Source organism: Pyrgilauda ruficollis, unplaced genomic scaffold, assembly GCF_017590135.1.
Source record: "Pyrgilauda ruficollis isolate IOZ18807 unplaced genomic scaffold, ASM1759013v1 scaffold46, whole genome shotgun sequence".
In the NCBI taxonomy this organism is placed as follows: domain Eukaryota; kingdom Metazoa; phylum Chordata; class Aves; order Passeriformes; family Passeridae; genus Pyrgilauda; species Pyrgilauda ruficollis.
Window position 1 is genome coordinate 3,694,796 of NW_024526155.1, and position 11,327 is coordinate 3,706,122.

General features: G+C 53.6%; 1 protein-coding gene across 1 annotated transcript; it reads left to right on the forward strand.

Annotated features, from left to right (window-relative positions):
* The first annotated feature begins 3,026 nt into the window (after nucleotides 1-3,026).
* Nucleotides 3,027-11,327, forward strand: LPIN3 (lipin 3). The gene is made up of 19 exons (XM_041478738.1): nucleotides 3,027-3,236; nucleotides 3,575-3,670; nucleotides 4,436-4,647; nucleotides 4,987-5,091; nucleotides 5,529-5,649; nucleotides 5,810-6,239; nucleotides 6,848-6,947; nucleotides 7,067-7,227; nucleotides 7,310-7,403; nucleotides 7,583-7,652; nucleotides 7,742-7,834; nucleotides 8,410-8,471; nucleotides 8,615-8,744; nucleotides 8,986-9,134; nucleotides 9,297-9,383; nucleotides 10,312-10,464; nucleotides 10,749-10,860; nucleotides 10,952-11,055; nucleotides 11,167-11,327. Exons 1-19 carry the CDS (start codon nucleotides 3,045-3,047, stop codon nucleotides 11,309-11,311), a joined length of 2,616 nt encoding a protein of 871 aa, XP_041334672.1. The 5' UTR covers nucleotides 3,027-3,044; the 3' UTR covers nucleotides 11,312-11,327.

Below are 11,327 nucleotides of genomic sequence, written 5' to 3' on the forward strand. Positions count from 1 at the left end.
CAGATTTGCCACAGCCTTCAGGAAAGTTCCCGTGTTGGGACTGGGATCGTGTGCCCAGGCCATGCTTGGCACTGGACAGGCACAGGGGGGATGTCTGTGCCTCCAGTTGCCAGCAGCATAGCTGAGGAAAGTGAGGCCCTGGGTGCTGAGAGGGCTTGCCTGGGAATGAGCTGTGGCATTTGTGCAGATCAGCCCATCATCTGGGACCAACAAGCTTTGGATCCTTCTTCTTAGGGTCTAAAGATGTCCTAAGCAGCCACCCTTGATCTTTGGTGCTTCCCTGCCCTCACAGCACAATGTCAGCTCCATGAGCGATGTGATGGAGAGCCTCCATCCTTAAAGTGCCACCACTCAATCCCCACCACTCCAAAACCCATCAGAGAGGCTGCTGCGGAACCACCAGCACAGAAGTCAGGTAAATACAGGACAAAGCTCACACCAGCCACATCCCTGCCCTGGAGTTATAGTATGGTGGGAGTCAATGCACTTTTTGGGAGCCACAAAAAAGCCCCACCACCTCAGTTTCTCACCTGAGTCCATCCAGCTATTCCCACATCACTTCCCCACTGCTCTCAGGCTCCCTGAGATCTGGAGAGCATCAATTTTCCTGTCTCCTTTATGTGCTCTCCTTTCACCGTGCCCTCTTTTCCCATGGAGACGATGCAGGCCAGAGGATAACCCTTGAAGTTTGGCCACCCTTTATGTCTCATTAAGGCTTCACCGTGTCCTTGCAGGACGGTGCGTTGGAGAAGCAAGGGTCTCCACGGGCACAAGGCAGCTGTGCCCGGGGCTGCAGGAGCAAAGGGGCAGTTGGACGAGCGGCAGGTGCCGCTGCCACCCCAGAGGCACGGCCGGCCGGCCGGGCCCTCAGAGGCCCAGCGGGAGGCAGGGTGCGCAGCCTGGGGCTGCCTGGAGACGGGCCCTCCCCTCGCCCAGGTGAGAGGAAGCAAGCGGCAGGGAGAGGAGGAGCTGAGGCTGAGTGCTGCTGCCGGCACACAGCAACCACGGGGTTTAGTTTTGCCCCGAAGTCGAGGAGGTGCTGAGGCTCAGCAGCTGCCCCGGTAACGGAGAAGGCCCTGTTGGTTTGCAGCGTGCGATGGATGGGAGCGCGGCTGTGGGTGCGGGTGTGGGTGTGGGTGTGGGCAGGGTGTGCTGCTGGCAGGGTGGCCCAGGAGCAAAGCACACTGGTGTCAGTAAAGCACCTGGTTTATTTTGGGCGGCTCTTTGGGTCTGGAGGTTAATGGGAGCTGTTGGCAGGGGAGGACTGTCTCCTTCATCCTCCACAAGAGCTGCATGGCGGAGGGCTGTGATCCTGGCAGCTTTGGGGGCTGAGGGCTGGAGATGCTCCATTCCTCTAGAGGATTTATTTATTGAATATGACTTGAAGACCATTTCTTTTGTCCTGTCTGCCTATTAATGTCTCTCCAAACTGTAACCTACCCTTCACCTCCCTGACAGGCCTGCTCCATCCATGGTGAGGCCGAGGCCTGCAGGGAAAAGCCTCTTTCTCTCCGTTCCCTGCCTTCCTCAAGCTGTCCCAGGTGAGACCCACAGGAATTTAAATTTACTGAGCTGAAAACTGTACCATAGCCATGCAGTCCCCAGCAATGAGATGCTTGGGGAGTGGGCAGCTGCCCATTGAGGCAAGGAGGGACAGCGGCTCTGCAGAGGGGACATGGCCCTGGCACTTGTTCTGCTGTGTGGCTGCAGTGTTGTGTAGAGCTCTTGCACCCTGCATTCACCATGAAGGTGGTGCTCAGTCCATCATATCTGGGGATAATTTCCAAGCCCACACCCCAAATCCTATGGGATTTCTCTGTCCAGGACTTTCCCTATGCACTTTTCAGGTCTGTGTCAATGTATATCTCAACTGGAAGCTCGTAAGTGCTGCCCGGGGAGCATCCAGGTCAGTCTGATCATTCCTCCTCTCCAAATCTGCCCCCATGTGCAGAGAGGAGCTGTCTCCCGTTTGCTGCCAGGTCCTCTGGCAAGGCAGGGAAAGCAGCTGGAGGGCTGCCTGCCCCGGCAGCAATGCCTGGGAAAGCTGGGCTCAGCAGGTTGATGAGAGGCCCCGTGATCCGAGCCCCGCTCACAGCAGAGCTGATGGAACCACCGAAGCTTCGGGAGCTGGCTAGCACTTCCCTGCTGTCATCCTCCAGAGAGGATCTGGGATTTGGGCTTACTCCTGGCTGCCAGGGAGATGTGGGGGACAGGGCATGGAGCGGGAACCACATCAGCCTTCTCAGACTGCCTTCCAGGAGGGATGTCTGGGAATGGGACAGGGCTGAGTTTATGCAAAACGGATCGGAGATACCTGCTGGGGCAGAGGGCTTGTTGCGTGGCACATGCTTGTCATCATCCCTTTGGGTAAGGAACCAATTCCCCCCAGCTGCCCTTTAGGATGAGCGTGCACTGGGTGCTGTGCTGAGAGTCCCTGGGGACACTACACCATCACCTGGCCGTGCTGCCCAGCACAGGAGTTCTGGCTTGTACAGGAGCCATGTCTGGCCATTTCTGCAATGCCTAAGTGGGATGCCTTTCCTTCTGAGTGGCAAATGTTAGATTTGGACTTTATTGGAAGTGAGTGTGTGGTGTATAGAGCAGTTCGGACTTCCCACCTCTCTGCCATAAGTCGTTTGGGAATTTCTAAGTGCAGGACAGGAGGTTTCCTGCCAGCCCAGTTCTTGTTTGAATGGGATGTTGACAGCTTGACTGCGGTGTTGCTGTGAGGTTGTATTTGCCCTCTCAAGGAGGAAATGTGATGGTGTATCCCAATGGCAAGGACATCTCTCCTCTATGCTGATGCAATAACTCATGTTCTGGCTTCTGTCCTGTTTTCTGGTGCCCACAGAGGCCCTGGCTGATCTTCGTCAAAGCCCTCAGGTGTTTGCCTCAGTTTCTCTAGAGGCTTACCTGTCCCCATGATGGGGCTGTGTTGCAGCCATGACGTGACTCTCCTACACTAAACTCACATTGCCTTTAGTTGCTGCAGTTCTCTTCTCCTACCTAGGTCTATTCGTGTCTCTCGCTTGCAGTCTCAAACCATGAACTATGTGGGGAACCTGGCTGAGAACGTCTTTGTCACGGTGAAGAATCTGTACCATGATCTGAACCCCACCAACCTGTCGGGCTGCATCGATGTGATCGTGGTGAGGCAGCCCGACAACTCCTTCAAGTGCTCCCCATTTCATGTGCGCTTTGGGAAGCTGGGGGTGCTGCACTCCAAGGAGAAGGTGGTAAGTGGTGCCTGCCCTGGGGCTACACTTCCTTCCTTCAGTGTCTCCAGACCCAGGATCTTCTATAACCCACAGGTTATGGAAAAACTTTGTTTGAGGGGAATGGGAGCCCACTGAAAGGGTTGCCAAGTTTTTGAGGGGATGACCCCAAATGGAGCCCATCCATTTCCAGGGAGGAATGTGCTCTCTAGGAAAATTGGGAGAGGTCCCTTTCCTCAAAGGCTGTGTAGCTGTCAGCCCTGTGAGCAACCTCAACCCATCCCCTCCATCTGGAAGTGCCCTTGTGCTCCAGTGGATGAGGGGGCTCAGATGGACAGGCTGCTTCTGTCCCTTGCTAGGTTGACATTGAAATCAACGGAAAGCCTGTGGACCTGCGCATGAAGCTGGGAGACAACGGAGAGGCCTTCTTTGTCGAGGAGATAGAGGAGCATAAGGTTGGTTATGAGGAGGTGCTGCATGTCTGTGTCCTGGTGTGACTCCCTGGAAGTGCAGTGTTGAGTTAGAATGACCAGTTTTGGAATGCTGTTCTTCTCCAGAGTGACTCCATTGTCCCATCTGATGTTTTCTTTGTCTGGAAAGGTTCCTGCTCAAAGGACCTTGCAACCCATGTGGTGGAGCACCCTGAGGGAGTATTAGACCAAATATCTGCATCCCAGACTGGTCTCCATCAATGGGCATGGCTGCTGGCCAGACAGGTGGATATCTTGGAGCTTGGCCTCTCAGGGGATCTTGTGGCAGGGATGAGAATGAGACAGATGCTGTGGCAGGCTGCCTGCTCCAATGGGAAGTGGGATGAGACTAGCTGTGGCTTCCAGAAATCATGGCAGCTCTTCTCTCAGGCATACTTGTGGTCACTGCTGGCTTGGGCTGGGTTTGGAAGTAGGAAAGGGCTCTGGAGTCAAATCCCATTTGCAGCCTTGGTAATTCTGGTCTTGTGGTGCCATCTTCTGCCTGTCTCTCCTTGCCCATGTTAAGGATGTCTTTAGTTTGTGTCTGGATCACCCTAATATTCTTTTATTCACATGTGGTAGGTACAAATCCTTTCCTTTTAGGCCGGGCCACAAAATCACCCCTGAGCTGAGGGTTTGGTGGTGTTGATTGTGCTGTTCCATAGTATGCTTCATAGAGAGCAAGGAGCGCTAGGCTGAAAAGGAGTGTGCTGGAGGGAGCTAATGGGCTCTGCCCCATCCCTGTTCCAGGACAGCATCCCCTTCTTCCTCTGCACATCCCCCATCTGCAAGGACTGGGACCCACAGGAAGTTGTTCAACCCTCCTATGGGCTGGAGGTCTCCAGAGCTGGAGTGATCCTGCGCAAGAGGAGGCGACGCAGGAGAAGGCCCAGGAAGAAGGAGATGTTGGACTCGGATTCTGACAGCAGTGATGAGATCAAAAAAGAGCTGCCAGCCCCAAGGTGAGCTGCTTGGTCTGGGCAGGGTTATGCAGTAGGTCAAGCCTCTGGGTTCATTTGGTGATGCCTAGCAGTACTGACACAGGGGGAAAGTGTTCGCAAGTTGGAGCCCAGTCTCCTGTGGACTAAAAGGCCAGGGGGAATGGTGAAACTGGGCATTACCAGCTCTCTGGAGAGGAGGCTGCTGCTTGAGAGTAGCACAAGTTCCCTCTCTTTCCTCCTTTGCAGTGATGCAGCACAAGTTCCCTCTCTTTCCTCCTTTGCAGTGATGCAGCACAAGTTCCCTCTCTTTCCTCCTTTGCAGCGATGCAGCACAAGTTCCCTCTCTTTCCTCCTTTGCAGTGATGCAGCACGTTCGTCCTTTGCTGATCGCCTTGAAGTAACTGGGTCGTTGCAGCCCCAAGAGATACACCCATACTCCGACGGGGAGAGGCTCGAAGGGAACAGGTAACAGGCAGAGCCAAGGTGTTCTGCTCAGCTCTGGTGAGGACAGGGCATATGCCCCATGGCAGGGAAGGAGGTATGGAAAGGTGACTTGGAGGTGTCAGGAGAGGAGAGTTCTCCTAGCTTGATATCCTGTAGCTGGAGGAAAGCTCAGAGACCGCAAGGGACACTTGTGTCTGTGGTCACAGGTGTGAGAAGCCTGTGTGCACAGGGTTGTCTGCTGATGAGCTGCTCTGAGCAACTACTGGCATAGCACTTTGCTTCCTTGGGCCTCAGCTTCCATAGATCTTGGTCCTTTAGGAGTGACAGTCTTATAGGGTAGAAGTGACTTTATAGGAAACCAGCCTTACAGGGTTCTTGGCCCTAAATGTCCTTGCACTGATAGGAGAGCATGGGGATGCAGTGTAGGTGAGGCCCCACATCACCTTCTCTTCCTGCAGCTTCATGCCAAGCCATCAGTCTTCTCCCAAAAGTGATTCTGAACTGGAGATCAAACCACGGGAAAGCTTTTCTCTAGGGGCTGAATCCCGCATGAAGTGGACCTGGGGAAGGCTCCCTCAGGTAAGTCTCTGCTCTTGCTCTTTTGCTGGGAATGGGTGTCCAAAAGACCTGAAGAAAGCAGAGGAGGCTGTGGCCAGGCAGCCTTAGAGAAGTTGTCCTCTTCTGTGTGATGCTTTGGGCAACTTCCCACCCTCAAACCTGTTCTTCTGGTTCCCTTGAGGTGAATAAATTGGTGAAAGTTAAACCAGCCAAGTCCACAAAGATCACTGCTGCTGCAGCAACCACCAGCTCTGCAACACGGGTCCCAGTGCATGAGGCAACTCCTCTTGTTGCCACCTCTGAACATCCAGGAAGGGATTCAAGCCCAGCAGAACCTCAGGACATGCCCCATTCCTTGTCTGCCTCTGCAACTGAGCCAACACTTGCATCCCAGGCTGGGAACAGCATCTCCAGGCTGAAGGACATCCTCCGTGCTGTCAGGGTAAAGAGATTTTTGGGGGCCTCCTCAGTCCCACAAGAGAAACAGAAGGGAGATGTGAATGTTGTGCCAGAGGTTCAGCCAGGTGTGGAGCACTTTGAGAGAGCCACTGCTCCAAGGCAGACGGGCTCAGAAAGCCCCGCGTCCCAGCTGGAGAGGCAGAGGATGCAAGGTGAGAGGGTCACTGGTGCTGCTTGAAGTGGTGCTTGAGCCTGCAGATGTGTCTGACTCAGATGAGTCCCTGGGTTGTCCCTTCAGTGTAATTCCATGACTTCCAGGTGTGGTGTGTTTGCTTTGCCTTCTCTGTGTGCTACCAGCTCCTTTGCTTTGAAGAGACATGCCTTAGGTGTCCACCTTTCAGTGACCACCCAGCTCCCAGGAAGGCTTTCGTGCCTTATGTTCCCTGAAGTCCATTCTTTAATGTCTCTGCTTTTGCATACTTAAAAGATTTTTCAGCAGTACAGGCCATATCTGAATTTCAAGTGTCAGACAGCACCTGGCCTGACTTGTGTCTTCATCCTGAGCTTGCCAAGTCAGGGAAAATCATAGAGAAGCATTTCTGTGCCCTCCTTCACAGTGTATTTAAGGATCATGCTAGTGCAAGTGTCTTGAGGCACTTCTGTTGCTGTTGACTTATTGCAGTTTCTCCAGTAGGACAATGTTTGCCCTGTTTGTATGGTACATGGATGTGAGGAAAATGCTGTTGGTTTTCTTGATAAATGCTGGGGTGATTGGAAAGGTGATTCAACTAAGCTCTCTCTCTTCTGTCTATGCATTGAGGATCCATCAAAAGAAGTCCTCACTTGGGTCCCAGAGCCATTTATCTGGAAGACTTCTCTGATCCGAGCAAGAAGCCAGTGGCTCTCTATTTGGCTGAGAGGTATGAGTTGCCCCAGCTGGCCAAGCTCAGACATTTTTGAGCAATTCCCTGGCACAAAGGATGGAGGCCTTGTTTAAAGCTATTCTCTGATGTCACTCCATTTCTTCCCTTGCTGGCAGTGACACAGAACAGAGTTGGAGTTCTGTGACAGACTCCAGCAACCCTCTGTATATCCAGCTGCCATGCACCTTGCCTGCCAACAGCCCCATGGACTCTGACTCGATGCCCACAGTTGCTCTGTCACTGTGCGGGGGCCTCAGGGAGCAACAGATCTCTCATGGTAGGTAGGAGGAGAGGGGCAATCTGCAGCCCTGAAATCCTTTCTATCCTCCAATGGCATGACACAGCCTCTATCCCACCAGAAAAGTTCACAGAACACATGGTCTCCTACCAGCAGTTTGCTGAGAATCCAAGGCTCATCAGTGACCCAAACCTGGTGATAATGATCAACAAGAAGTGAGTGGCCTACTCTTCCTGCTGCTTCATCCCACAATGGACAGCATGGCCCCTTTGTCCCTGTGGAAACCCTCCTGTAGGAATGTGACTCCATCCCAGAGCATGATTGTACCAAAGTAGTTGTAGGACCTGCCCATGCTGCAGGATGGTAATGTACTCATCCCTCTTGCTTTTTCCAGGTATTACAACTGGGAAGTGGCTGGTCCCATAGTCCTGGCCCTGCAGGCTTTCCAGAGGAACATTCCTGAGGTCAGTGGTACAACACATTTACTGGCTATGATTCTCAGCAGGGCTTAGGCTGAGGAATGACCTCATCCCATGTTCTGCCATGTTCACAGAGCGTCATCGATGAACTGGTGAAAGAGAAGATGCCCAAGAAAGACAGAAGATACTGGTTCTCCTGGAGGAGGAGAGAATTCCCAACAGAGGAGGTGTGTTTGCAGCAGTGGGTATGACAGCCATGTCCCCAGGGGACAGACATCATTCTGCTGGCTGGCCAGGGTGGGAGCAGGGTCTGGGGGATGGCCTGAGGTTGACTATGAGGACATCCAGGACCTGATGAGATGACTTCTTAAGGTTGCTACCTGTCCCCTTTGGTCTGTTAATGCCTGAGCAGCAGAGCAGCACCTGGTAATGCAGTAATGTGGAGCTTGTAGTGGTGAGACCTCCTGCTGTGTACCTGTCATGCCAGGTCCCTGGGCACCATGTGTGCTTGCTGGTCTCCCTGCCCCACCACAGCATCAGGCTGTGCTTCCTCTTCCATCAGCAGTGTCCCTGTGAAGGCAGGGACTGCAGTGATACCTCTTTTGGCATTCTGTTCCAACTGGAAGACAAGCAAAGCAGCCGATGCTCTTGCTCTTAGCTCTGTGCAAGCACTGCTCAGCAATAACAGAAACAGCTCTGTTATCCAACACTGTGTTGAGCCCAAATCCAGTCCATACACAGCTCCATACCAGTCACTGTAAAGAAAATTAACCAGAACCAGCACACCCCTCTCTGCCTGCAGCAGCAGCCGAGGACAGAGAAAGCCACCCTGGGAACACTGTGGCGTGACCTTGTTCAGCAGAGGTGAGTGCCTCCCTCCCAGGCCATCTTCTGGAGTCTGGATACTCCTGTTCTCCTATGTGACTAATTATTCTTAAGTTTGCCTAATAAAAGAGGGTAGAAAGCTTTTTTAAGACTCTGGCTGACCCCTTCTCTTCTTTGTGTAGGCAGGAGGAACAGGAGTCACCCAATGACAATGAACCCCAGCACCCTGGGGACATGTTGGAAGTGGAAGCTCCCGCTGAGAAAACTCTGCCAACCTTCAGGAAAACCCTACGGCTCTCCTCTGAACAAATTGTATGTATTTATTCCTCCATCTTCACTGTCCATGTGTGTAGGGGTGAGACAACCCTTAAACAGGGATTTCTCTACTCCTGACCTCATCTTTTCATAGGACATCCAAATATTTTGCCCTTGTTGGCCACCCTGTAGAGTCTTGGCATCTCTGGCCTGGCTGGGTGGCAGTTTTGTCTCTGGCAAGCCTTGAAGTGGTGTGAACTGGTGCTGGTGTAACACTTTTGGTGCCCCTCTGCCCCAGGGAAAGTTGAATCTGCAGGATGGTCCCAATGAGGTGGCATTCAGCGTGACAACTCAGTACCAGGGTACGTGCCGCTGTGAGGCCACCATCTACCTGTGGAACTGGAACGAAAAAGTGGTGATCTCAGACATCGATGGCACCATCACCAAGTAAAAGGCTTTTCTCCCACCCCAAATCCTTGTTTTCCCCTGTTAGGGGAAAGTCTCCTTTAAAAGCTTGCATAAGCAGGAGAAGGGAGCACAAACCTGACTGGGGTGGGGGTGGACAGTCACCACGTTGGATGACACTAACCCAGCCTCCTTTCCTTTGAGATCCGATGCTCTTGGACAGATCTTGCCACAACTGGGTAAAGATTGGACTCATCCTGGGATTGTTAAACTCTTCCACAAAATCCACGAGTAGGTATTGGGTCAGCTGAGTTCAAGGGGAAGTGGGAAGCTGATTGAGTCAGAGTCAGGGCTTCTTACTCGCTGATGCAGGCCCAGATCTGCTGTCAGTAGTGGCTGATGCTGGCTGCGCTGCCTACGCAATGTTGAGGGGTGAAAGCAGAGGGTCCCCTGGGAGCAGATGCTGGCATTACCTTCCCTGGAAGGAGTGTGTGTCAGAGGAGGCTTTACTGGGGACATATAGCTGAATAGCAGAGGAGACAAGACCACCTAAGGTCACACCTGAGAGAGGTGGCACGGTGGTCCCCAGCACTGCGGTGCTGGTACCTCTCTGGGCACCCAGCGATCGCTTCCCACAGCCCAGGGGACTCACCTGCAAGTGGTGACACCAGCAATGAGTTCCTGCAGAACCTCTAGCTTGGTGCCTGGCTCCTGTGGCCACTGAGAGGCACTGTAGGCCCGTGGATGTCTCCTTGTGGCCCCGGGAGGAGCATGGGAGGGATGCACTCCTGGGGATTGCAGGGACCCGACCGGCACCTCGGCTGCCTTTGGCCACCCGGTGCCACCTCTGCCGAGCTGTCCCCCGCCCGGGTGTCTGCAAGGGCTGGGTACAGCCCTCCACAATTGACAGGCAGCGCTGTGGGATAAAAGTGCTGTGTGAGGGTGCTGAGCACCAATGGGGGCTGTGCAGCTGGGCTGGGTGTGTGTGTGGCTGCTGGGACGAGCACGGAGGGTGGTGCAGGGGCTCCCAGTGTGAGGCAGGTGAGGATTGGGATTAGTCGTGATTTCCAGATAAGGGATTCATGTTCTTTGTGAGCCACCTTGCTTACTGCAATAAGATTTGGTCTTAGGCCAGGTACTTGGCTACCTCCTTCTCCTCAGAGCAGGAGAATGCCTTGCCCAAGCCACAGCTCAGAGTGGCTCCCTGTGTTCTCTCTAGGAATGGCTACAAGTTCCTCTACTGCTCGGCCAGGGCTATTGGCATGGCCCACATCACCAAAGGCTACCTCAAATGGGTCAATGAGCAAGGCTGTGGCCTCCCCATGGGCCCCATGCTGCTTTCCCCCAGTAGCCTCTTGTCTGCCTTCCACAGGTACTGTTTTTTCCTGCACTTCCTGTATCCCTGGGGACAGCACCTCCTTCCCCAGCTTGACCCTGAGGGTTGTCCTGGCCTTAAACTGCTCTGCCCTCCTTGGTGCACAATGTCTTTTGTGGGAGGCAGCAGGGGAGCTGCCTGACCTTGCTGGAGCTTCACAGTGGAGCTTCTGATGCACAAAACCTCTTACCCTTCAAATCACTTCCCTGAGCCCCTGACAGCTTTGGTGCCCACAGTCCTGGCCAGCTGATGCCATTGTGAATGTGTCTCTTGTTCTGCAGGGAGGTGATTGAGAAGAACCCAGAGGTGTTCAAGGTCCCCTGCTTGACAGACATCCGAAAACTGTTTGCTACAAAGTTTCCCTTCTACGCAGGTTTTGGGAACAGGCCCAATGTAAGTGTGTCTCCAGGTGTGCAGAGAGGGCTCAGGCTGGGTGGTGGTGCCTTCCTGCAGCTCTCATGCCATGCTGGCCTTCCTTGGGCAGGATGTCTACGCTTACAAGCAAGTGGGGCTGCCAGAGAGCCGCATATTCACAGTAAACCCTAAAGGAGAGCTGATCCAGGAGCTCTCAAAGAACCAAAAGTCAACGTAAGCAAAGTGTTTATTCCTCTGCATCTTCGGGATGACCCAGCTTTGATGCAAAGAAGCATCAAACAAACACCCAGTGACCCCAGTGTAACTTCTTTCTTACCCCCACAGGTATGAGGAGCTGTCGGAGCTGGTGGAGGTCTTCTTCCCTCCTGTGGGACAGAGGGAGAGCGCTGCTCTGGTGTCCTCAGAGCGCAGCCACTTTGCCTACTGGAGACCTCCACTGCCTGATGATGACTTGAATGGCTCGCCCTAACCCCATCCCTGTGGAG

Excerpts from the sequence above, each read along its gene's own strand:
- LPIN3 (XM_041478738.1), top strand. The coding sequence starts at position 3,045 with ATGAACTATGTGGGGAACCTGGCTGAGAACGTCTTTGTCACGGTGAAG. Across the intron at positions 6,948-7,066 it reads GCTCTCTATTTGGCTGAGAG|TGACACAGAACAGAGTTGGA; the intron begins GTATGAGTTGCC and ends CCTTGCTGGCAG. Across the intron at positions 9,135-9,296 it reads ATCGATGGCACCATCACCAA|ATCCGATGCTCTTGGACAGA; the intron begins GTAAAAGGCTTT and ends CTTTCCTTTGAG.